General features: G+C 43.1%; 1 protein-coding gene across 4 annotated transcripts in view; it reads right to left on the minus strand.

Moving 5' to 3' along the window:
- Window positions 1–27,654, minus strand: part of EPB41L4A (erythrocyte membrane protein band 4.1 like 4A) — an 864,386-nt gene that overhangs the window by 461,948 nt on the left and 374,784 nt on the right. For all 4 annotated transcript variants that reach the window (XM_086961016.1, XM_086961015.1, XM_086961018.1 and 1 more), the window contains exon 7: window positions 5,660–5,747. In XM_086961016.1, coding sequence (XP_086817142.1) covers window positions 5,660–5,747 — 88 coding nt within the window. The remainder of the gene's footprint in view (window positions 1–5,659; window positions 5,748–27,654) is intronic.

Here is a 27,654-nt window from a genome sequence, read left to right on the forward strand (position 1 = left end):
GAAATGGAGAAAAGGTGACCAGAAACGTGTCTTGGTTCAAACGCATCCCTCCTGAGACTGATTCCATGGGAGCTAACGATCGGCCAAATGCTGAAGTCGCAAGTCAGCCTGGAGACACAGGGGATCTCGCTGCTGATGGCGGACCTGAAATCACCCCACCGTCTCCGGCCAGAGAAGAACCGGACCCCCAGATGGTTTGGGCCGGGGTAGCCACAACCTAAGGCCAAACCCAAGGCCGAATCAGAGACTGGCTGATTTTGCATGTTGACTGAGTAAAAGCTCCCGAACATTTACCAACTTGGAAAGGGATGTAGCGCTCTAGTGTTTCGCGTGTCTCGGCCGAGACCCGGAAACACCCACAAACAATGTTGCACCTTCTGGCCAGGCATGGCCAGAGGGATATAAATAAACGACTGTAGGTCGCTCGTGGCTTCTGATCCTATAGAGTATCCTAGTGTGTTGTGTCATTTGTTGTATCCCCAGTTTAGGCCCTTACTGTATCTATCCTCCTCCCTTACAGCTCCTTTATGGCATTTTTTTAATAGATTTTTTTTGCGTGCACCTGAGCTTTCTACCAAATCAACCACCTTCCCACCCTTCAAGGTCAGCAGGACAGAGAGGAGGGGGAGAGGTAGCAGAAGGTGAGTGTAAGGACTGGTTGCCTCTTCCTGTGGCGCACCTGGAGGGGGGGACCTTGGAGGCTGAGGGAGTACACACGCTTATGTGTTGTACATTGTTGGCACACAGAGAAACCCACAAGCACGTGTCATCTGTCTGTAATGTGTGCAAACAGCTATGTCAAAATCTGTATGTAATGTTATGTGGCATGGCAAAGGTGATTTATTTCTAGATATGTTTATTTATTTACACAACAAGAGTTGTTTAGCCTGGCACTTTCACTAGAACTAGGCCACATATCTCCCTCATGTGCTGTGCGTGTAATGTGTGAGGTGTGCACAGCCCTTTTCTGCAGCTGGCACCCGTGGCACCCATATTTGCCCTGATACCTGGCCATTATTATCATGTGCATTGCACACTGATCACTGGCATGAGGGTGTGCACCTAGGGTGCTTCTAAAAAAAAAAAAAGAGGCCTCTACACACAGCTGCCTAGGGAACCCGGGACACCTCAGACCAGTCTGGCACTTTAACCAACAATATAGTGTCACTATGCCCTGCCATCGTTCATCACTGCCAGCCGCCACCTGTGCAGCTTCCAGTGAGGGACCGTGCGCAAACATCCAAAGTAAGTGTTTCCAAACTGGAGATCCATGTAGGAGGCTCTCTGCAGGGGCGGTGGGAAGGGCTACCATGCAGTGGGTACTGTGTGATTACTTTGTGAGAGACAATGTAAAAAGAGGCACCAAATGTAATATCATCAGGGAGAAAACGACAAGTATAAAGCACAAAAATCAATTAAAAAGTAAAAAAATGTGTTTATTAAGTATATATACTCAGGATAAAAACATACAATTTCTGACACATAATAAAATCAGACTTATGAGAAGAGGACTATAATTGTCCGCCACTGTTCTATGAACTAAGAATTAATGGTGTCATTTTTATTTTTTGTATTGCGTTGATTGCTTAGAATAGGTCATAAGTCTGATTTTATTATGTGTCAGAAATTTTATGTTTTTATCCTGAGTATATATACTTAATAAACAAAATTTTGTACTTTTTAATTGATTTTTGTGCTTTATACTTGTCGTTTTCTCCCTGATGATATTACATTTGGTGCCTCTTTTTACATTGTCTAATTTTCCCTGTCAAACATATTCAGTTGCTCAAACAGGGGGTCCTTGTTATTCATGCCATTACTTTGTGAGAGGGCATGTTGCACTGGCTCTGCACCAAGGCATGTTGCTGAGGCATTGTACTGTGCTTTTCGTTCATGTCTATCCATGTAAAACCATTGCACTGGGATAAATGTACAGGGCTATGTTATGTAGCACTGTACAATTTGACATCCAAGGGTAATTTATAGAGCTATTGGGCACAATTATGTGCACAATAGGTATGGTGCATGGGTATGTTGAATAGGTATAATGAAGGAGTAGTGTACTTGACTTTTTGTATGGGCAATGTACAGCAGTGTCGTCCAGGGGTTTTGTGCATTGGTCATAGTAAAGGGGCTCCGGATAGAGAGCAGAGTGCAGAGGCAATGTGTTGGTCTCTTGCAATGAAGCATGATGCAGGAGCATAATGCAGGGGTATTTTCATGGCTTTTCGATTTGCAATATGATGGGGGCAATATGAGCACTGAAAACAGAATTGTTTACACAAAAGGTTTTCGACTTGGACATCTGCCTCTATGCACTCCACAAATGTAAAAAGTAGTGTACAGCCCATGTCCATCCTGATCCTGAGCTCAGTGTTTATGGCCTGACAAATGGCTTTGAGGAAGCTGTCCTTTCAGCCCCTCCCAAATGCAAGCTACACATTAAGGTAATTTGTGAGGGCATGAACAAGGGATCTGGTAGGGTGTACAGCAGAGCAGATTGGCAATGGAAAGAAGCATGTATAGACTCAGGTTGCAGTCTGTGTGATGAAATCTTTTGGAAAGGAAATCCCAGGAGACCCCAGCCTTGCCTTTGATGCTAGACTTCTGACCAGGTCAGGGAGTTTAAAGTTATCATCTGTTCTGTATACTATCATTTGTACATCGCCAACATAAGATGCAGAACTGAAATTGTTTTTTACTTTCAAGAAGTTGGACAGGAATGAATTGCAGCGACCGTGTTGCATGTCATGTCATTATGTCATTATGTGTCATTATGTGTTAATTAGTACTTACTGAAATATATCTAAAGGCTTTACATATTGCAAAAACAGGTTTATTTTGCATTTTTATATTGTGTTTTATTAACCTACTTGCTTTCTCAAACTTGCTTAAAATGAATCATTTGCCCACTCTTTTTTTCGAAATTTTTGTGGGGGAGAACCTCTCGAAACCCCCTTATGGCGGTCAGCTCATTCGCTAACTGTCACTCATCCCGAACGTTTACGCCACAACACTTTCAAATGTCACCAGCCGCCACTGCCCTTTGAGAGACCCAAGTTCGTCGATCACACTTAAAGCCCTGCCAATAAGTAATTTAACGGTTTTGCTCCGTTTCCTACCTTGAAAATGCATTTACTCCTGACTTTTGCAGGACCGAATTTGTGAGAGTCTCCAGGGTGGTAAAAGTGCCCCCCAATAGTATTTGATGTATGAATTTGTTAGCGTGTGTCTTCTTTTCCAGTGTACCCCTCCCAAGAGAATCTGTCCACAAATCTAAAACCAATTCCGCCAGACTGACGGAATTTACATATTTGTAAGCACACTCTCCCACGGTAATATCCCAGCAATCTTGCTTCGAGTTTGGGGTTTGATGCACGCATCTGCTTCTGTGCACCTGAGTTGAACTTGGTTGTGGATAGGGCTGACATGACCGACGCCGACTGATGAAGCAGAAAGAGCCCTCGGGCAGTGAGCCTGACCCAGAGACGGAGACAGCATCCAACATTCTCTCTGCAGGAGACAGAATGACGAACAGGCTCCAGGGACCACTTTCATATTTTCGGCGGGAATGTGATCATCAGAGGCAGAGGTAGGATTTATCTGATCTGCCCAGCTGCACTCCAGATCTCAGCCCAACGGGGTGTTTTTGCTGCAACAGATTGCTTATCACCTGTATTCGTGAACCTGAGTTTCTATTTCTTGTTCTTCGTACAAGTATGCCGAGAATGTTCACTTCAGAAACAAGTTCTAATCACGGTGAATAATTCTCCTCCCTCTGATCATGATGAATGGAGCGCTGACCACAAGCCCAGACGCAAGGCGCCACTCGCCTCATAACGTCTCATCTGTAGGGGTGGGCCAAATATAAAAACAGACATTTACACCCTGGCAGGGTTCTGTAGGTACAAAGGTGAAATGGGTGAGCCCAAACCGTATCTATCATACATGTGGCCAGATCCAGTGCTGTGGCAAGGCAATGCTAGGAAGCTGCAGAGGGCGCTACCTGCAATGGGGCGCCAGGATGTTCCTGGAAGCGCTATGAGTCAGCTGCCAATGAGAAGAGGGGCAGCATAAAGCCACCTTAGCTACAGCACCAAAAATCTTGGCCCCATCCACAAACAGATTTTGTTTAAAAATCTAACTGGGAAAATTAATTGTGTGTAGAAAGCAGAGCTTCAATTAACCCTACCAAAAAGTGATCTCTTTATCAGTGTCGGCTGACACTGATAAAGAGTGTTGTGGAGGTAGGAGAGTGTACGGGGGTGAGCGTGCGGGGGAAGCATGTGGGGGTTAATAATACAAAATAAACTTACCTGGTGCTGCCTGCCACCTCACACTCCTTTCCTTGCAGTTCCTGGTCCCAGCAGTCCCTGGGCCAGCATTACGGGCTCCCCTTCCAATCCCCGTGCTGGTCCTAAGCACGAGAGCAGCGTGGGGATTGGCCTGAGCGGTCTGGATTAACGCTCGCTCAAGCACTGGGAGTCTGTGTTGTTTCTCCAACCTAGCTGTGCAATACAGCTGGGCTGGAGAAATCTAAGTGCGCGTGTCAGTTTGACCAGCCTCAGGCCACGCGGCCAAACTGACATGCGCACTTAGAAGTGCACATACCACTCCTCTTCCCCCCTCCCATGGGCCGGCCCTCCTTCGCCCCTCCCTGCACACTCTGGCTCAACCAGCAGCTGAAAATAAAACTATAATAAAATATTGTTTTAATTTTCAGCTGCTAGCTCTGAACCAGTGAGGCGACACCTTTTTAGACTCCCTTCTCATGTTAGAGCACTGACATTCCCTGGGATGTTAGAGGGAGGAAATACTAGGGCTTCTGGGACCAGATCGAACAAAGGACATGAGCCAGCCACAGAGAGGCCCTGAGAGGACTGTACCAAGGGAAGGGGCGAGGAGAAGAGAAAGGAAGAGGCAGGGGGAAGAACAAGTATCATTCAGGCCATCACAGCTCAGCCACCTCTCTTCATCCACATGAAAACCAAAGTCAAAGAACAGGAATCAAAGTCAGGTTCACAGTCAGTGCTCTGGAAAAAGCATCAGACTCCCCACTAGCCTTTGGCCCGGGTGATGAGGGCAAGTGAGTGACAGGCCAGAGGGGAAAGCAGTGTGGCATGGGGGAGTGTAAAAAACATAAAAACACACATGACAGGCAGCCATAACCATAACCCAAAGGCACAGCTGTAAATCTGACCAGCGACTGCTTCCGTCACTGAGGGCGCGGGCCTCATCACACACTGCGAGGTGCATTATTCTATAGATGCACCACGGGTCTCCACTCTGTGACTGTTGCATGTCAGGTAAAGTCTGTGTACGGATCATGTAAGTGAACCAAAGTTACAGCAATGTTGTAGTCATATTATATGGTGTTGTATTGCAACATTTATATAGCTCTTTCTACCCCTAGATGGGGGCGCTGAAGCGCTTGCCTACATATGTAGCCGGCTACAGCTTGTAGGGTGTGTTATTGGAAATGTGTTGTCTTTGACAAGTACCTTCTCTGGCACAACATGGCAGCCCTCCCACTGCCCCGGGGCCAAGAGGCCCTGCAAATCTTACACATTGGGCTTCACGCACACTCCAGAGAAATACCACGAACAAACAGATGCCTGGTTCATGTCATATTTAAATGATAAACTGGGCGCGCACTTACGTAGACGGGATGGAGGTCCACACCATACATTTCAAGGGATTTGGCAACTCCTAGGTAGTTTGTTTCCGCCTCGGCAGGCACCTGCCCCCTACGAAAGAACAACAAACAAGACAGGTTACTTCGCTCATCTGTCTGTTCGGCACGTGTTATCTGCCCAGACGCGAGGGCCGTCATTTCACGCATCCCCAGGAATCCAGCGCGTGTCTGAGGGCCCCCTTCACCCCCCTGACACTGCAGCCTCCTGGTATGCCTCTGTGCTCAATCTATTACCGCGCTCTATTACAGGCTGTCACATCAGCTGTCAGGTGTATGTAAACTCCAGCAGCAAACACTTTCACCTTTCCACGCCATGAACTCCCAGCGGTCCTTTCAACGCAGCCGCGTCACTCATCACAAACCTCGCCGGCGCGAGACAAAGCAGATGAAAGGGCTCATTGTGAGAGCAGCATCATTACTAAGAGTTCATCAAGATACAAGGGCTTCCAAAGGACAATATTTTGGCTGCTGGTAGGCGGTGATCCCCGTGACATCACCACTTTATGAGCAGTGTGCAGGTAGCACAATGGAGGCCGCGCAGATTACATCATCAAAGATTTCTCAGTGTATACGGGCTGGCAAGGCGAGGCCCGTGCACCACATTGTTGTTATGTATTTATGAATAAACCTGATCACATCACTCCGGTCCTCAAACTCCCCGCACCCACCACTGGCTCCTGGTAGACACATGATAGGATCCAACCTGAAACCTAAATATATATGTGCATATTTGCTTACAAGTATATTTACTACTACATCTAGGTGTAACTCTCCACTTTTTTTTCTATTCATCATTTCTGAGTGGAGTTTAACTCCTAGGTGTAGACTTATATATCTCCACCCCTCTAATTAAAGGGTGGTGCATCCCGTAACAGAATTACAAGTGTAAAGTTACTGCTGGTAAGCTTCGACCAGCTCCTGGAGATCCTTGCCAAGTAAGTGGAGCTCTCCCTGTAGCAAAGCATACAGAAACCTATAAAAGTCTATATATGGGAACAATTATGTATAGTTAATCATTAATTATTTTATTATTTTAAAAACGAAATAATTTTTTTTACCAAATTAAACATTGTTTAAATTGAATACATGTATAACTTTTAACCAAATATACTAAGTATTAAATAAAAATAAAAATGCTTGGGAAAGTGGGTTATTTGTTTCAATCATTGTTTAAAATATATTATTTATACTTTTTAAATCATATTTATATTAGTGTATTATTTAAAACATTAATTTTGATGAGTTATTTGTGCTGTATTGTATTTAATTATTTCTAGGTTGATAATAAATGTTTTAAATGAATTTACATTTATTTTAGATATTTAAATATTTTTGATACTTTTTTTAAAAAAGATTAATAAACTTTTATACTTTTCTATATTATTTCCCAAAAGGAGATCTCCACTTACATGGCAAGGATCTCCACGAACAGGTTGAAGCATACCAGCAGTAACTTTACACTTGTAAATTCTGTTACAGGATGCATCACCCTTTAATGTTTTAAAATAATTTACATTTATTTTAGCTATTTAAATACTTTTGATACCTTTTCAAGAATAATGCACTGAAAATAACCAAAAGTTGAAGTGATGTTCTACTTAGGTGAAAATTTCAGTGATAAAGTAATTTTTACATGATAGTTATCTCAAGTAACTTAACTTGAACCCTAAAGTAACTATGGCTCAGTGATGCTATCAATGAAGATACAGAATGAGTGATGTAATATGTGGGGTAATTAGCTGTGCATGGCAAGGACAGGAGTTATAGTTACTTTAGGGCTTAACCAACACTCGACACGCATCTAACACTCTGCAGGCAAATAACCCCATGCCTTCGTCCATCCCTCTGAGGGCAGTCAGCCCCACGCCACACACGGCATTCTGGCATGCACAGTGTGCGGTTGGTCATAGAGGTCCTGACTGCACTCAGGTAGACATACATTGCCAAAGAGTCACAACACCAAAATATAAACAGTGACCCTATTATCAAATTTCTCCAAAAGTCACCACTAGTTTTAATCAAGTGTATTTTTCAGTAATTCACACAATGCAATGTTTAAAAATAGTGATGTCATTTGAGATGCCATCAGTGACGTGATCAGTAATGTCACTGACCATGTTATGAGTGATGCAATATGTGAGGTCATAAGCAGTGCATTGAGGGGGCATGCGTTATAGTTAGCTCAGCTATCTGTACCTACTGAATTTCTCTGGTTTTGTAAGAATTAAATGTTAGCCTAACTATAACGTCCCTGTAACCTTTGTATTTTTCAGTGAATTTCTAAGTAAAAAAAAATTCTATTTCCTAACCATAACGTCCCTGTAACCTTTGTTTTTTTCAGTTAATATATATATATATATCCAACAGAAACTTGCTCCAGCAATTGAGGCACCCACACAGAGTGTTTACACTTATCCATTTATTCAGCAGACTGTGAAGTATTCCTGAATCGTTTCACCAACAGTCTGTCATCTTAGCCCTTCCTGCCATACGCGTTTCTGGTCATTGTTCACCCTTGTTCACTGGCGGGCTCCCGATGTTCAAAATAGCTTCACTTGTGTGCACCTATGCACTTTATATTACTCTGCCTCGTGCGTGCAAAGCATTCTGGTAGTTGTAGTAACACCGAAAATATTACCATATTTGATGCCATCAGAGTCTCAGGAAATATTACAGTTGTTACACCCAGTGGGTGACTTAGTGTCCCAACAACAGAAAGTTCACCTTTTATCTGTCCGCATATATGTATATGTATATATATATATATATATATATATATATATATATATATATATATATATATATATATATATATATATATATATATATATATACATACATTTTATTGGGTTTTTCACAATTGAGAGGTTAATTTATCATATCATACCACACATCAACATGATGAACACTTGATTTAGGAAAATATGATAGAATTATGCATTTAAGGTAGATGAAGGAATGTTTATTGTGAAAGGCCACTCTGAACTGAAACATAAATTATGATAATCGAACAATTCTTTGTACTTATACATTAATTTGAGGAGTTGAGGTATATATTTATATGTTTATACATATGTTCATATATGTATATTTATTTTGCATTTCAGCAAATACATCTACCAAGTTTTAATGAATTCCTAATGCATCATGAATTCCCGGACTCATCATGTCAACTGTTAATATAGCACTTGCACTTTAAAAATATTTTGTCAGATTGTTCTTGCACTGTCACTTTAAGGATTCTTATCACGTGGTATCAGCAGAAAAAATTTAAAACATATTTAAGCCAATTGTGCCCCCATTATTGCATCATGTGATCAAGTCCCCCAGGAGGGACGAAAAGCGCCATGGCTTCCACTTCACCTCGCTTGGCAATAAAATAATTGGAACAAAAGCTTCGGTGGTCCGCGCTCTTTCTTCCTCATGGCATGAGGATCATGTTGGAGTTACCTGCCATATATGTATGTATATGTATATATACGTGTGTGTGTGTGTATGTATATGTTATCCATTTATAGTTAGGTCTGCGTTTGAACTAATTCAACTTATTTAACACCGGTTTCTATGGGGTGTTATTTCATTTAACTGCCTCCATATTTTCACTCAAAGGCTGGGCTGAAGTACAATTACACCTGTTTTGACATCATTAGGGTTGTGGTAACTTTAGAAGGGTAGTTTGTGGATAGCAATGATCTTACTCTTTTGCAGATGTGTGTTTATATTAGCATGTCCTTCCCTAAACCCCTCCTTAAATTTCCCTAAACCCCTCCCATTTAGTAGTAGATATTCTCATTTTCCCACAACTCCCCCGGTCCCTCCCTTATTTACAACAGGAACATACACCTATGCATACAGAGATTTTTGCTACTATGGTAGAGATGTTTGCACAGAAAAAAATGGGAAGGCGGAGGCCTCCAGCTGTAGGTTTGTGAATTACCTTTTGCACTAAATGAGTAGTACTACTTTATCTATTAATAATTGCAGTTCTGAGTACAGCTTTGCAACCACTGCACAGAGATGGTAGCTCCAAGCTAGGAGCTCCCTCTATGACATAGGGCTAGATCTCAGCTCTAGCAACGCAGATTTAATTAGTACAACTCAAAACAAGAGGTGTGAGGGAAATCATCAGCCCACAATGAGGCAACCTCTGCAAATCACAAGATCCTCATTTGAAACAGAAATCTATGAAACCCAACCTCTTAAAAGAGATATTTACTTTATAATCAACCCCCATCGAAGCCCCCTTTTTTATTGAAGGGCTGGTCCCCTTAAACAACTCAGACTTATGCATGTCGTGTTTCTACAACAAAAATGATATGTAAACATACATAAATACATAAATTACAGTGTTTTGTTTTTTCCATATCATGCCTTAATAAATGTACAAAGCTGTGTGAAAAATACTGCATTATTATTTAAATATATTCTTTATTCAACATAAAATGCAACACTGCCCTCTAATTCCAGCATGCAATGGGTAAAGACGCAATCCCATGGCCACTGCGGGTCCTTCATTGCGTAACCTACAGCATGGAATTCACACAGCACACTTAACATGTGTTCAGCGTGATACAGTTGGAGGGCTACTTAAGTACATTTATTGATTTGTTGTAGAGCAAAAACTCTCATCACAAGGGTTGGCGTGCACTGCAGTTTCAAGAAACAAATTCAAAGTTCTCTGTATCGTGCACAAGGCCCAGGATTTCTGTGAGAACTGGCTTTTCACTACATGCCTAACAGAAATGTGTGACCATCAACAGCAAACCTGATCTCTCACAAGCCTTTAGACAGAGCAAACATGGAGGCGGATATTTGGAAGTCTAGGCGGCTGGACTATTGGCACCCACTGAAACACGGCCTCAATGCGGAAGAAAATTACAACTTTTTCAGAAAAGGCTTGAAAAAGGACCCGACCAGTGCACACTTCCCTACACAACATGCATCCAGACAGAAAATATGAGATTAGGACAGTCCTCTCACTCTTTGAAGTAACCAAGACGCTTATAATTTTATAATCAATAAATAAGTAAAATGCCCATTCAAAGACATATTTCACTGTACTGCCTAAGTTACCCAAAAATAGCAGCAATGGGTCTACTATGACTGGAGGAGTGGACAACCTTACCACTAGCCACAATGGACAAAAGGAACATTTTAAGGAACTATTTTCAAAATAATTGATTTAAAAGCTAAACGTTTGGATGTTTGTGAATTTATAGAACATGAACCAAGCTACAAGGCAATGAAATGGTGTACAGAATGGTGTGAATTCAACACAACTAGGAACAGTGATGGGAAGTGGATACAGCAGAGTAATGCATAGAGGTACAGAGAGAGGGGCACGTGTTAATGTCAGTATAAACACTCTGGGTTTGACAGGGTTATTTTCAAAATATAAATAGTATCTCCTGACACTTCTATCTTCTACATACTTTCATTTCCCCAGCCTAACACGTCCAACTAGATACCCATACAGATAACATGACTGGAAATCTACTTGCAGGGGCAGATGGGAAATGAAAGTGGCATAGATCTCACAATTTCACACATTACACTGCAGAACTATTTTTTTTGATCAGACATATCTCACAGGTTAGGAAAACATAACTGGAACAGGTTAGAGAGGCCTATCCGGTTCAGACAGCAGATATATCCATAAGGTCTCACCAATCGTACACATCTGGTCAGCAGAATTATATTTTGTGATAATAATTTCATACAAAGCAATCACTATGGATTATGAAATGTTTTTACAAGCTCGAGTACGGACTCCGAGCTGGTTGCCGGAGATATTACCCCGAAAACGGTCGGGTCATAACTGATACTGGAAACATCCAGATCATATTAAGATGGACATTTAAAAGTCTCTTTATTTTTAGCTATCTGAAGCCTACATTGCCGGAGTCTCATGGGGAGCAGGTGCCCCTGTTACCTACTGAATATTCAAAATTTGGACAGTGGAACCTTTATTGAACTCGTGCGACAGTGGTCACAAGGAGGAAGAATTTTCCAGTCCATTGAGAATTCCTGATAAGCCTGGCTGGGCTTCTTAACTTAACTTCAGAAAGGGCATACACAACTGTCTCTTGTCTTGAAGAAGACCCACAGTGATGTCATTGATATGCACACATGTAACAGGGGTCGAAACGCCGACATTAATGGTCTAGCAATTCTTCCCAACAAGACCCAATAAAGAAAAAGGTTTTGCAAGGGTGTTCTCTGTTGCTAGGATTACAATGATATTGTAAAGACCAAATGATGTTGTTTTTGTGTAAATTCTTTAGTGTTGTGGTGTGTACAGTCACAATCTATCACCTTTGTATGTTATTATTGTAGATAATCACTTATGTTTGTTGTGTATGTCGGATATGTGTTTGGTTCAATAGAGTGTTCAAACATATGATTATTTCAATATATCAATATATTTGGCTAAACAATTGTCTTCGTGTTTCAGTGTTGTGCTAATTTAACATTTGGTGTGGGTACCCCCTGGGGGGGACTAAACAAAAGAAACAAGGGTTGAGGTAGCAGTACCACTGTTCTTATACCGTATGAAATAAAAGTAGCAGCAAATGCCATCTCGCACCAAAGAAATAATGGCACAATATCAGAAATTTCTATATTGATCCCCAAATCAGCTCTGAATAATGGCTTAAATATTGGACTGAAATATATTTGGCAACGTGCCACCAAATACCAGCTTTCATTTCCTAACTATACACTCATTTTTCCCATAAAATATTTCTTTTATTTTTTGTAAATAAACTCATCTCCCCTGTTGCAAAACTAAAATGTTCTGAGCAGGCACTTCCACAGAGGTTCTATCACTGGCAAGGGCTAGGCAATGCGGGGTTGGGGAAGATCTGCCATTGACAGTGGATTATTAGTGCCAAGGAAGTTATTGTGCCTCTGGTATGGGTTAGGCATTGACAAGGACTATATTTTATCTGTGACATGGACCTGGCATTGCCATAGAAGAATTTTGTTACTGACAGGGCCCGGGCACTGCTGATGATGTGACACACCTAGGGCAAGGATACCCAAGATATTCCAGGACTGATAATGTCACAAAATCTTCAAACTATACTAAGAAATCCATGGACTTGATTGTGACATTAGCAGGGGTGGATACACACTCACAGCAGCGATGCTGTTACTAGGGCCATCACGGGAGGTGGGTGCAGAGGGGGCTTTATGCTCCATGCCCCACACCTTTGGAGTATCCCACAACATAACATCACTTTCTAAATTTATAAAGCAAGCCTGCCTTTTCATTTATTAATGATGAGACAGCCACTAGATGGAGTCAGACACTGTAGCAGCTGTGTTTTCTCTGTGACAGGAGGTCATTTTTACGGCTCGGGCCTACGTCATACACTGCGAAGCAGTGAGGGCGGAGCCTAAGAGTCCTATAATCAGGGTCTCCGAAAAGCTACCCAAACATTCCTGAATGCTCGTGATTTTTTGTGTTCTTTTTTTGCCATCTGCATGGCAATTGGGCCTCGCATGCCTGTCTTTTTTGAAGACAGCACGCAATAGGCCATAGGCTGTAGAGTTACTCCACTTCCTGCATATTCCATGCGGACACGAGCAGCAGAAGGGCATATTTCATCAATTACCAGCTGTCAGGGGCCGCGGTAATTGAAGTCAGATGCTGGGCTCGCATTCAGCACTCTCCAGTTTCTTTTTATTTCAGCTGTGTGTGCGCACATGCTGGCTCCCTGCCAAAGCTTGTGTGTCTAGTTTATGTTGACTCAAATCGGCACTGCTTCAGGCAAGTCAAATTCCGTTAAATGTCCGAGTTCTCAACACATCAGAACGATGACTTATTCCCACCTTACAGTTAGTATTTATTCAGCTTGTACGTACATTGTAGATGTCCGTCTATTTACAACCACAAGCATTGTTTTTATGTTGGCGCAGAACGATACTGCTCCCGGTAAGTCACATTCCGTTAATACACAATATTAAGAACTGCATACGTGATAAAAGTAAATGCCGTTAACGCTCTAAAGCACTTTTTTAGGTGGTGTTTTCAGCGATCACAGTTGTTTAATAGTAAGAACTACCACTCCCACAAGGCACAGTAGTTTTTAGTCACGTGACTAATAGGAACTCTATTAAACTTTAAATGGTATCATGACGCGGTAAATACAACGGGCGAGTATAGCGGTTTTTGGCAAGACGCGATCACCGCTTTAATACAGATTCGCTGAGGTACGTTCATGAGGCATTTATAAGGTATTGGCAAAATTAATGGTCCAGGCTTACAAATTATTCACGGCAATTCATGAATATATGTTGTCGTTTTTTTAAAGGCACGATTTTTTTCGCTATCACATGGTATGTCAATTAAGACACGTTTTTTTTTAAGACACACACTAATGTGGATGTAAGTTTGGAAATGACAGGAGCACCATATTTCTTACAGATGGTTATGAAATCGGATGATTCGGCAATTGCATAGAAAAAACTTTCCTAGAATTCCTTTGGTCAGTACCTGGTCCTGCTTTAATCAGGTCAGCTGCATTCTATACTTATTTGAGGGTGTTATCGGAGAGAGTAAGCAGCACAGCACTTTTCAACTCAGGTAGCAATAGTACATTTGTTGATGTATGTACAACCATGCAACATTTGTATCAGTGCTCCCTTCTCACCTCGCCATAGCCTTGTGCCCCAAAACGCTTGTATTGATCATCACAGGTTCAAACTGTGTGATCCTGGACACATCGCCCACCCCTCCTTTGTCCCTGATCTCTGGCAAAGGTGGGAGCGCTTAGAAGCAAGCGTATACCCGTGTTAAGCAGCATATATGGAACTGGGTCAGTACATTGGCAGCTGCGGCTAGCGCCCCCCTCCAACACCCCCACAGCTCCCCCATCCCAGATGTAAGTCTCCCGCGCCCAGTTTTGGCTACTTTACATGTCTCTGCCTGGGAGTTCATTTCGTAGGGACCTGGGCTCACTTAGCTGACGTCTCAGGGCATTGAAGGATGTGCACTGCCACGGTGCCACCCACTCCCCCCCCCCGCTCTCATATAACACATGTAAGTACGTGCCTGTGGTGGCCATATCTTTGTATTACTATTTGCATTCAGTGCTCTTGTAAGGACATTTCATACTCCCACAATTTAAATCATCCCTCAAGGTAGAGCTTTGTGAGTTTATCAGGAGCCCGGGAAAGGGTACCAGCATGCTACAATAGAAGTCGGACAACTCAGTGGGTCGAGTGCCTGCTACAGAGATCTGAGTAACCTGCAGGGGTAATATTCGAATATAGACAGGACCAACTTAGATTTTCCTCCTTTGGAAGTTGATGATATAAGAGTTGTTAGATTTTACAATGGAAAAAACCTTTGTTAGCAGGACTGCAACAATGGCAAGTTGTGCGGCAGCAGGGGCTCTATGAACGCACTGAACGCACACTTTGTTGCTGTTACAACCACAGGAAAACTGCGGGGGTTCTCGCAGAGTGAACGCCGACGTGGCCATGTTTAACTGTGTATTTTGCAGAACATTTCACTGTTGTAACCCATGTGTGCGGCACCAGTACTATGAGCCTCTGGTGCTCAGTGCCACAAAGGCTGCAGCACAGTAACTTTCTACAGTACAGAAATCCAAGCTTGTGAGCACGATGCTGCGGTCCAGTCCTAGATATTCTTACCAGCCTGCCAGTCCTCTTCAGACTGCAGCTTATTTCCTCCCCCACTGGAGATCTAATGTAAGTATCGCGCCTGCCGCTGTCCATGGCAGAGTGCAGTAGAGTGCAGCATGCAGTAGAGTGTAGCGTGCAGTAGAGTGCAGCGTGCAGTAGAGTGCGGCGTGCAGTAGAGTGTGGCGTGCAGTAGAGTGCGGCGTGCAGTAGAGTGCAGCATGCAGTAGAGTGCAGTAGAGTGCATCGTGCAGTAGAGTGCAGCATACAGCGTGCAGTAGAGTGCAGCGTGCAGAGTGCAGTAGAGTGCAGAGTGTAGAATAGTGCAGAGTGCAGTAGAGTGCAGTAGAGTGCAGTAGAGTGCAGAATAGTGCAGTAGAGTGCAACAGAGTGCAACAGAGTGCAGTAGAGTGCAGCAGAGTGCAGTGTGCAGTAGAGTGCAGTGTGCAGTAGAGTGCAGCGTGCAGCGTGCAGTAGAGTGCAGCGTGCAGAGTGCAGTAGAGTGCAGCAGAGTGCAGTAGAGTGCAGTAAAGTGCAGTAGAGTGCAGTAGAGTGCAGAGTGCAGAATAGTGCAGAGTGCAGAATAGTGCAGAGTGCAGTAGAGTGCAGTAGAGTGCAGTAGAGTGCAGTAGAGTGCAGTAGAGTGCCTTAGAGTGCAGTAGAGTGCAGTAGAGTGCAGTAGAGTGCAGTAGAGTGCAGAGTGCAGTGGAGTGCCGTAGAGTGCAGTAGAGTGCAGAGTGCAGAATAGTGCAGAGTGCAGTAGAGTGCAGTAGAGTGCAGTAGAGTGCAGTAGAGTGCAGAATAGTGCAGAATAGTGCAGAATAGTGCAGCAGAGTGCAGCAGAGTGCAGCAGAGTGCAGTGTGCAGTAGAGTGCAGTGTGCAGTAGAGTGCAGTGTGCAGTAGAGTGCAGTAGAGTGCAGAGTGAGTGCAGAATGACTGCAGAGTGAGTGAGTGCAGAGTGTGAGTGAGTGCAGAGTGCGTGCAAAATGAGTGCAGAGTGACAGTGAGTGCAGAGTGAGTGCTGAGTGCATTGTAAGTGCAGAGTGAGTGCATTGTGAGTGCAGGGGCAGAGTGAGTGCAGTTGCAGAGTGAGTGCAGGTGCACAGTCATACAGTTGCAATATTTCATACAGATACATTTAATAATGTCTGCTCTTACCTACAACTGTGTCAATGAAAACGTTTTCTTTTTCAAATATCAATAAACAACTTTTACTTGCAAAAAGTGTTTTTTTTCACAGACTGTAAATCAAAGTTACAAACACATATTTTACATATGGTGTGTGAGTGTGCAGAGTAAGCAGTATGTGGGATTAGTTTACAGTGAGAGTGAGTGCAGAGTGAGAGTGAGTGCAGAAAGAGTGAGTGCAGAGTACAGAGTGACTGCAGAGTGAGTGCAGATGCAGAGTCAGTGCACAGTGAGTGCAGATGCAGAGTCAGTGCACAGTGAGTGCAGGTGCAGAGTCAGTGCAGTGTGAGTGCAGAAAGAGTGAGTGCAGAGTACAGAGTGAATACAGAGTGAGTGCAGAGTGATTGCAGATGCAGAGTCAGTGCAGAGTGAGTGCAGGTGCAGAGTGAGTGCAGACTGAATGTGAGTGCAGAGTGTGTGTAGAGTGAGTGCAGGTGCAGAGTGAGTGCAGGTGCAGAGTGAGTGCAGAGTGAGTGCAAGTGCAGAATGACTTCAGAGTGAGTGTGACTGCAGAGTGACTGCAGTGAGTGTGACTGCATAGTGACTGCAGAGTGAGTGTGATTGGAGAGTGAGTGTAGAGTGAGTGCAGGTGCAATGTGAGTGCAGAGTGAGTGCAGGTACAGAGTGAGTGCAGAGTGAGTACAAGTGCAGAATGACTGCAGAGTGAGTGTGACTGCAGAGTAACAGTGACTGCAGAGTGACAGTGACTGCAGTCTGTGAATGTGCAAGGTAAACAGTGTGTGAGTATGTGAGTATGCAGGGTGAACAGTGTGTAAGTGTGCAGGGTGCAAAGTGTGTGAGTGTCTAGGATGAACAGTGTGTGACTATGCAGGATGAACAGTGTGGATGTGCAGAGTGAGCAGTGTATGTGTGTAGGGACACTGTGTGAGTGTGCAGGAGACAAAAACTAAAACTAAGTTCACCACACACATACATAGGACCACCCACATAAAAACCACACACCACACACACATACACCACACACACATACCACACTCACACACACCACACACACACCAGCCTCTCACCACCACACACTCATCACCACTCACCACCACACACTCACCACCACACACTCACCACCACACACTCACCACCACAGACTCACCACTGCACACACAACCACACACACAACCACACACCACAAGCCGTCAGTGCACGCTTTCACCAAACACAAACACCACCAGCCATCAATGTACGCTTTCACCAAGCACAAACCACACCATGCGTCAGTGCAGACTTCCACCACGCACACAACACCAAATGTCAGTGCATGCTTTAACCAAACACACACACACACCACCAGCTGTCAGTTCACACTTTCACCAGTCACACACAACACCAGCTGTCAGTGCACTCTTTCACTAGGCGCACTTGCCACCAGCTGTCAGTGCACCCTTTCACCAAGCACACACATTACCAACTATCTCTGTACACTTAACAGGCACACACACTACCAGTCGTCAGTGCACGCTTCCACCAGGCACATACACCTCCACCCGGCACTGCATGCTTCCACCAAGCACACATACCACCAGCGATCAATGCACAATTTCTACAGGCACACACACCACCACCCATCAGTGCACACACCAATTGTTAACGCATCTACAATTAACTATTGCAGCAATCGCACTATGCTGCACTTACTTTTAAACATATTCATCTAAAGCGCAGCATGCACCATTGATACTAGTCCAATCCAACACACATATTTCCACTACACACCACATGCATACACTCCATAACACATGGCTACAAGACATTGCCATTTACAATGCCATTACCTCCAACTCAAAAAACTCCGAGACCTATTGCATTTCTAATGCTTGTTTATAATTAAATCAGGTGTTTGTGCCCCCTGCCATAAACAGAAGTAGTGGGGCTCCAGCATGTAGTTTTTGCCACAGGCTCCCCCCAAAAAAACAATCTGACACACCTGACTGTTTCCCATAAGAACTGTCAAAGTTGCAGCACTACAGGGAGTGGATTTTAACTAGAGAGGCCTGCAGGGAACAAGAGTCATATGCCTCCAAGGACCAAATATTCTTTCTGCTGTTAACCTGGTGTACGCATGGTGCATTCAGAAATTCAGACTTCTCATGTAAGTTACTATCTACAGTTTTATGCGGCTAGAAAACTGTCTCCTCAATAAGATGCAGGAAAGTGGATACCGATTTTTTCTGTTTGTCTTAGCCAAATCAAAGTTCCCAGCAGGAATCCTCCTGACAGTTGAAAGCTATCCTGCTAAAAGCCTTTCTCCTATTTTCAGTGAGCAGTTGATGAAATTAATTTGTCTCATTAGCTTCATTTTCGCGATATGGAAGTAATTGCATTCAGGGCAGGGAGTGGCAGATGTTCCATATTCATGCTAGCTTGGCATCAGATCATATCAAAAAGGTAGAAAGGGTTTTGAAAGAGCCTCAGCAAAGGGACCTGGCGTGGTAATTACACGGCACTAGACACACAGCAAACAAATAACATAAGAAAAATAGAGAGCTGGTAATTGAGTCAAGAGTGGGCAGAAGAATACCATCCACAGAGCACACACAAAAACATGTGACGTGTGAATGTTGAAAGGAAGACCTTGCAACCTGGAAGCCGACCCATCAAATTTGACCCTATTTCTTCGAGTAAGCAACATATATATATATATACATATATGTTGTGGCGAACCACGTTGTGAATTAAACAGCACTGTCTTGGATTTGGTGACTACGTCTGTTTTTGTCCTAGGAGCATGTGAAATTGAACTTTTGTGATACGATACCATATATATATATATATATATATATATATATATATATATATATATATATATATATATATATATATATGGTAGGAAGCCTTCTTTTATCTGCACAATGGCAAATGCATTTCGGCAGCCTTCTGCCTTCTTCAGCGCCCAAAGCGTCCTGTAAGTGGTGTCACATGCTGCAGGTCAGTCTCTCCTCTTAAACGCTTGCAAATGCAAGCCAGCTCCACCCCTGCAGTGAACTCAAAGCATATATATATATATATATATCCACACCACTCCACTCCCACGATCTGGTTGCTTGCGCTTTATCTCCCAGAAAGAACGTGGAGCACAGACCCAGGTTAGTGCCAAAATTCTTATTTATTTAGCTGTTATTCTGTCGGCCATTACGCGTTTCGGTACACAACGTACCTTGATCACATGACACGGAAAAATGTCACCTGATTCTTTAAATGCCAACAGTTCTCAATTTTTTTCATTTTTTGTCATGCAATCTTAAAGTGACAGTGCTCATATTTTAGTGCAAGACGCTACATTGTGACATCTTAATTGTAATATCGGTACAATACCTGACTACAATTGACCTCTTTACAAGTTTGTACACATGATTTTATCTATTGATTTGTGTAATTTCGCATAGATATGTGCAAATTATGCAATACAGTACATCACTTTGTGCAAATTTCTGATGTTCTCGTGCAAAACTCGCAACAGTATATATATATATATGCTGCTTCCAGAATTTGCATACGTAAGTATGCTCTTAGTTATGTGAAATCAATACAAGTAAGGACAGAAGAGAACCCTATACTGACTCACTGCAATGCCTTAGAGGTTGTAAAGCCCTTTGCACACATTATCCAGTATAATAAAAGAAGGCAGGTTCTGAGGCTACAATTTAATTATAATTCTACTGTAGCATATATACAGATATAGATAAATAGATATAGATATCTTGGAATGGATTTCACAAGATCTAATTTCTATGTCTGTACGGTAAAATTGCTCTTGCCAAACTCTTGCCTGCTCATTTTTGACTCCAGTTATGTGCTATTCCTGATTCCGCCACAGATATTGTTTCTAGCCAAAAGGGGATCTACAAGGCATGCAGGGATGCAATATTTATGATAATTCCCTCTTTTCCTGGACGTTTCAACAGCTAAAGACATTTGAATCTTGGAGTGAAAAACTCAGTGAAAATGAAGAATTACAAATGGATTCAGGTTTAATACTCATGATTTCTGCTATAAATCCCCATTTTCCAGAGAACACAATGGATCCCACTCCTGAAGGGAAGGTTACTCCGCATCCGAAAATTACTGATACCCAAGACATGGGCCACCTCGGGTGCTAAATCACTCATGTGGATTTACAGCAAATGTTGCAATGGAGGCCTTAATTTCCCCATGCCCTTGCCAGCTTTTATTGGGTTTCCCATTTACTGGTTCCGACAGCTTTCTGACTGCTAACTGCAGGGCCACACTGGCCCAGGAGGCAGGGGAAAGGACAAGGCTTCAGGAGACATGAGGCAGTGGTGACACTGCCTCATGTCTAGGAGAAGCTAGCAGAAATGGTTGCTACACTCTGCACTGTCTAGTCCAGGTTCCTGTCTCCTTCCTTTCTTTGGATTTGCTTCCACCATGCTCAGCCAATGTGGAAAGAAGCACTGGCATTGCCAATAGGTCTGGGTTGAAAGGAGTGTTGTATGGTAATGTGAAGCATTACAGGTAAACAGCATGGGAATAGATATGCATTTGTGTGGAAGCAAATAACTAAAATAATGCTGGTGGAGATTATAAGGTCAGGTGACAGTTGCACTGTCTAGCAAGACCTAAATATCCATGTAGGTTAATGACTGCCTTCTCCTTTGTGTGCTGTGGCCAGTGAAAAACAACAGAATGTATCTAGTTATCTAGGACACTTTAATAGCTTTCCTATGTCATGTGTATGCCACTGAAAGTTCAAGCATAGGCAGCTGGATAAATAAAACGATCACAGCTGATTGGAGGGCAAGCACATTTGTGTGGAAGCATACTACTTCTGCCCGATCAAAACATGTGCTCCTGGTTCCCAACAAGTGGGCAGAGCCAAAGCCCATCTCTTGTGATGCTCACATATTTGTCTAGTGACAGTAGCGCTGTCAAGCCATACCACAAAAAGGAGGAGACCTAGGGCAGTGTTGGGTTCCATTCAGTGGCTGAAGTGAGAAATGTCACGGTCTCCATATGAACAAATCAACCCAATGTTGCCTTTGAATAGAGTTTTATTAAATTAAAACAATTAATGGATAGCAGTTTATCTCCAATAAAACATTTTCGCTCCTACAATTGATATATGTTGTTATTTCCCAAATTGAAAGACATTCAACCAATGTCTTCTCTTTACAAGGAGATTGGATGTCTCCAAAACAGTCTTTTCCTTATTTGACAGAAATCCGATCCGGGTTTTCCTTTCACTGGGCTGTTGGATCTCCCCACTGAAGTCTTTTCCTGATTGTACTGAAATCCAGGCCGGGTTTCCTTTCACCAGGTAGCTGGGTCCCCCATTAAAGTATTTTCCTGATTTAACAGAACTTCAACACAGGATTTCCTTTCACCAAGCTGTTGGATCTCCCCATTAAAGTATTTTCCAATGGTTCCTGCTATTTTACAGGAGCAGACAGTGTCTCTCATAATAGCCTTCTTCTGACGGGCAAATATCCTTCCCATTCCTGGGGGCTGAGTCCTTTTCCTTTCAAGTCAGACTCTGAAAGGGCAAAACGAGTCATCAGATCACAGCCAGAACCCCAGTGAAGCTCTAGTTCCAACCCTTCCCACTTAACTTCCCCCCCTTCCCTGACTTGCCTGAACACATAGAGGGAGGTATTAGAGCAGTGCCAGGTTCCCAGTACATTTGTGAGGGTTGTCTCTCCAGAGTTTTAAATACGAAAGGAAGCTCTTTGGGTACTTAAAATTGGCAGATACACGGTTCGCCCTTTCCTTACTCCCCCTCTTGCTTTGTGATTAAATTGGGAAAATAATTCTCATCTCTGGTTAAAAATGGACCCTCCACTCTTCTTCCTTGAGGCTCCAGGAGGTAGTAGTAATGGTGTATCTGTTGCTAATATGACAATGAAGAAAGGTGAACATACTTTATGAAATGCAGTGGAGAAAGATGAATATACTTTGGGAAATCTATCGGTTCGAACAGAATCTACGCTTTTGAGTAAAATTCCAAAAAACGGCGATTCCCTACTCTATCTACATGGGTCATTGTACTTTCCAAGGGGATCATGCAAACACTTAGGTCATGAGGCACCGGTGACCTGCAAAATAGACTTCTACTGAGTTCTAAATAAGGTATGACCTTATTAGAGTTAAATTTGTTACACTCAGATAGTGGCAAAGCTTGACTTCATAAGTTTGAGACAAATGCTAAGGTACCTCGCGCTCACATGCTCATACCGTGTGCAATAACACCTCTCATTGGTGCAGAGCCATCTGCTAAACCCATTCAATATTCCCTGCCCCTTTGGTAGGACACTACCCATAACACCATATTGGGGGAGCCGCCACTGGTCTAATTTCTCTGTTTAATGTTGTGTTCCTCAATTTGTAATTGTGTGAATAGACCTAAAAGAGATAACTACTGCTCCACTGTTGTTTTTCATAGGCACATGAATCTCTAAAAGTCAAATCTATTATGGAGAAGAAGTCTTTCAGAATGCACCATTTCCATAGTTTAGTGACTGGGAATTAAAAACCCATCTGTCATTTTTTTCCCATTTTTTTATTGTTATTTTATTTTTATTTATAAAGTGCACTAACGCCACTTGGGTTCTTTGGCACTAAAAAAATAAAAGGGGGCAAGAACAAACAGACAAAAACAGCAAATTAACAAAAAACTATCAGTACTTTTCAGAGCTATACATTTATCCAATGTCCTTAACCAAAGGGCATTCCAGAGTTTGAACCAGGCAGGAGCAATACCCTGCAGTCCTATCTCAGTCAAAAGGTTAACCAGAATGGCATAGTCCAACTCAAGAGAGCTAATAAATATCTCCTTCATCCTGATTAGACAGACTTCTTCCGTAGCCAAGAGAAGTGTTGATTCAGTCCCTCAGCCAAGACAAAAGTCCAGATGCTACTGGAAAATAATGTTAGGCTCTTTCAAAACCTTTGGGCAGCCACCACTTTTTCAAAGATTTTGCACAGTCTTGGAAGTAGCACAATTGGCTAGTTTTTGGCAGGTCATCGGGGTAAGATTTTTTTTTTCCATGAGAGGATATACTACTCCTACTTTACATTTATCAGGTACAATGCCTGCAGCTAAACTGGAACCGAACAGCTTTTTGATGGAACTACTTAGTGTGCCAGACTTTGTAGCACCCCCACTGGACAGGGTCAATGGTAGAGTCCGGCTTTTCTTAAATAAAAAGCTCCAAAGCTTTGTTTGATTGTAACTGCAAAGACGCCTCCCAAATTGGGCCATTCTATAAAACTGTTACAGCACTGTTGTCAGACACAGGCAGAGCTGAAGTGGAGTAATATATATTTTTCTACTAGGGCGATGAAGCACGAAACTAAAATGTTACAGAACTCCTGCGAAACAGATCTAAAACTGCTGAGACAACTGTGATTCAGAAAAGAAGACGCTGCATGAAAGGTCTGTCGTGAGAAACTGGGTGCCTCGATAATTTTGTTGATAGGCAGGTTAAAGTAGAAATTCCTAAGTGCTGCAAAATATTACATAGATTGGACATGGTACTCGATTTTATTGGTATTGGAGTAAGATTTCCTCTTGCATTGCCTCGGCCTGTCTGGGGTGGAACTTCATTTCCTGTATAGTTACTAAAAGCAGCAGTTGTAGGCTTTAGTCACTTAATTAGGACATTTTGTTTCCTTTGCTACCTCCTCCGGTGTTGAAGGCCTTAACTGAGACAAATAAATGGCCTTAAGGTGACCACCACTTTCCAGAGTCTTGAGTGGATATGGTAAATGCTCCGTAGTCCTTTCAAGCTATGAAAAAGCCCAGCAGTGGATGGGAGGAATGGCTCGCTTGCATGTCTGCTAAGGGTCCTTGACGCTTGGTACTAAGAACTGAATAAGATGATGGTCCAGCCACTGTAAGGGGGTGATAATCTGACAGCACGACCAAATTAAATCCAGTGTCACACCCAGTGTGTGTGTGGCCTCTGCCACAAGTTGGGATCCACAGGGTGGTCAACATGCAAGTTGAGGTCTCTGGCCACAGCTAGATTGCTGAATAAAAAATAATTTGATGCGTATAACACTGGTAGTGGAGGTATCACAGCCAACACTATGGGGGTCTATAAAAGAGAAAAAAAGTAGCAACTCGTGCAGATGAGGTTTGAATTACACCAGAGATCATTTTGCAATCTGGTAATGGATGTTCTAAGACAGTTCTGTGTGTCAATTTATGGTAGCTGGTCACACTAAATACCCTACTTCAACTAGTACCTTAGAATGTAGGATTGTATACTCTAGGGAATGGTGTTTAACAAGATCTGGGTTGGAGGAGTCCTGTAACTTCGTTTCTGTGAGCAAGTACAATAAGGAACTGTGAGAAATTGGGTTACTGGTTAATTGCGGTGTGAGCCCTGGTCAAGCAGCAACCACAATTCTTATCACGGTAAGGCAAAAGCAAACCCCTAACTAACCTGTGCTTAAACTCCTGGTAGCGTAGCACAGAGCAGTCAGGCTCAAATTAGAGGACCTATGTAAAGTATTTGCTCAACACTTCAACCAGTAAAACAGTGAAAACACCACACAAAAAGATCCAAACCAGGTTACAAACATAGAGCACTATTTATTAAATAAAACAAGGCCAATACAACAAAAATCCAATCAGTAGAACTTAAGTTATGAATTTTTAAATAATAAAGCATTTAATAGCACAAAGTACCAACCCAGGCCACCTAGTCGCGCTGGATCAGGTAAAAAAGAAAAACTCAGGCCAACCGCGAAGGAGCACAGATCAGATACAGTGCCACAGTAGTCCAGCTGAAGTTGCTCCTTCTCAAGTTTTGTCAAGAGTCATGTTCTTGTTGGAGAGGGCCGCCAAGAGCAAGGAGACAACTGTGGGAGGCTGTTGTTGTGGCACGAACAGCAGACCGGGCATCGCAGATGGGTGAGCCCTCATGACAGGTTGATGCTGCAGTGTGAAGAGAGGGGCTGATGGTGCTCCATGCTCAAATTCGGTGCGAGTGGCGAAGTCTCAGTGAGAACGGGCCATAGTTGAATAGGCGCTGTGACGTCACATATTCAACTATGGTTCATAAAAATATTCAAAACCTTGATCAATCACTGTAAATAACCATTCTTGTTGAACCATATATTCTTGTATATATTTTATTCATCACTTTGTCACCTTGCACCTTTCGCTGTTTTTTCCACAAGTCACTTGCACCGTCACCTATTGTGTCACGAGCACAACGTGCACCAAGATCCTTTGGGTTGCCTTCACAATTTATGCTCACGGTGCTGATATAACTGTCTTGTATGAACTGTGACTTCAAATATATGATGCCATGAGCACTTTTGAACAAATCATGAGTCTCCCTTTTTCCTTTTAGTAATGTCGTGTACATACATGTGTATTTGCCTTCCTCATTGAAACCGGTTGAGACATTGTTGCTAGTTTTTGCTTACTTACCCAGATCTCAACCCGGTCTATGGGTTTTACTCCTGTTGCTATTTACTCTACTGTGTGTACTGGCAGCATTGTTGGCAGGTGCTGCTCTTGATCAGTCAGTCATCCAGGTAGGGGGAGACATGGATGAGCTGCCTGCGCAGGTGAGCAGCTATTAGGGCAAGGCATTGGGTGGTCACCCAGAAAGGGAGCCCCTTGAACTGATAATGCCTTCTGCTGATCACAAAACTGAGATAACGGCAATTGGTAAGTGGAAATAGGCCGCCTTCAGGTCCAGTGCGGCCATGAAGTTGCCTTGCTACAGAAGCAGGGTGACATCTTGAAGACTGGCCAATTGAAAGTGCTCTGAGAGGATGCATTTGTTTAGGGGATCCGAGGTACAGAATGGGCCTGAGGGATCCATCCTTTTTGGGAACCAGGAAGTAAAGAGAGTATATACTCCCGTGCTCTGTTAATAGTAAGGGACAAGTTCTATGGCTCCTTTGAGGAGGAGCAATTCAATCTCTTCCATGAGAAGCCTTTGAGGTTCAGAGGAGAATCTGTGCTTGTGGAGTGGCTACAGTCAATAGCCATGTTGGATAATTTCGTACACCCAATGATTTGAGGTGACATTCTGCCAAACGGGAAAAAATCCTTCTAGATGCCCCCCAACAGATGTTGTGTGGCGGGGGGAGGTATGTAAGTCTGGGTTTTGCGGTGGTGAGTACAGTCACTTTGGGTGAGCCACCTTTGCCTCTAGCTCTCCTGCTGGTAGCTCTAAAGGAGTCTCTTAAGTATTCCCTGCCAGAGGACCTGAGTGTGTAGGCCTGCTGTGGAGGCATCTGGGGAGGTAGTCTTCAGGCCTCCACGGTATGGTGGGCAGTAAAAGGACACACAATGGGTGGGCGTTTGGAGCGCACTCATAGCCTTTGTTGTTTCTGTATGATTTTTTGATATTTTCCAACATCTGATCAACTGTGGTCCGATCAGATGCAGGTCAACGAACGGCAGATTGAGCAGAATTTGTTGGAATTCAGGCTTGAAGCCGGAAATGAGCAATCATGCATGCCTGCACAACAGGACATTGGGGTTGACATCCCAAGCAGCAGTGTTTACAGCATCTAGGGAACAACGGTTGATGGAATTAGAGATTGGCTTGCCTTCTGAAACAATCTTGTACCCTCTCTTCCTGTGCTCCTCTGGGAGATACTGGAGGAGTTCCTCCATTTCATCCCATTGGGAACGGTCGTAGTACAAGAGTTGGCAGACTGTGGAGCGAACCTCTTCCCTGCAGCATCAATGCACTTGCTTTCATTTTCTGCAGTAGGAACGCCTATTAGCGAGGGAGCAGAGGCGGGATAGGTCTTGCAGTGGATGCCTCTCCGCGCCTTAGATGCAAATAGGCGTTCCTTCTGCTTTTTCCTCATCAGGCTTCATTCAATACCCAATTTGGGCTGATTTGATTTGCTCTAAGGTACAATATTTACCATTTGATTTGTTGTGTGACTAGTTATCCTTACCAACGTATCTTCACTGATTGAAACCAGTCATAGTGTAGTTTAGGTTTAGCTTTTAGGTCCTGAACAATCGCCACATTATCATTTTTGACATAATTAGGTGAGAAACACGTTGATCATTAGACAAACTTGTTCACAAGGCTAGCTAGGACCATTATATCCTAAGTTAGCATATATATTTTTAATTAGGTTAGCTAGCAGGTTCATTAAATAG

This window comes from Lissotriton vulgaris, chromosome 3_1 (assembly GCF_964263255.1).
Source record: "Lissotriton vulgaris chromosome 3_1, aLisVul1.2, whole genome shotgun sequence".
In the NCBI taxonomy this organism is placed as follows: Eukaryota; Metazoa; Chordata; class Amphibia; order Caudata; family Salamandridae; genus Lissotriton; species Lissotriton vulgaris.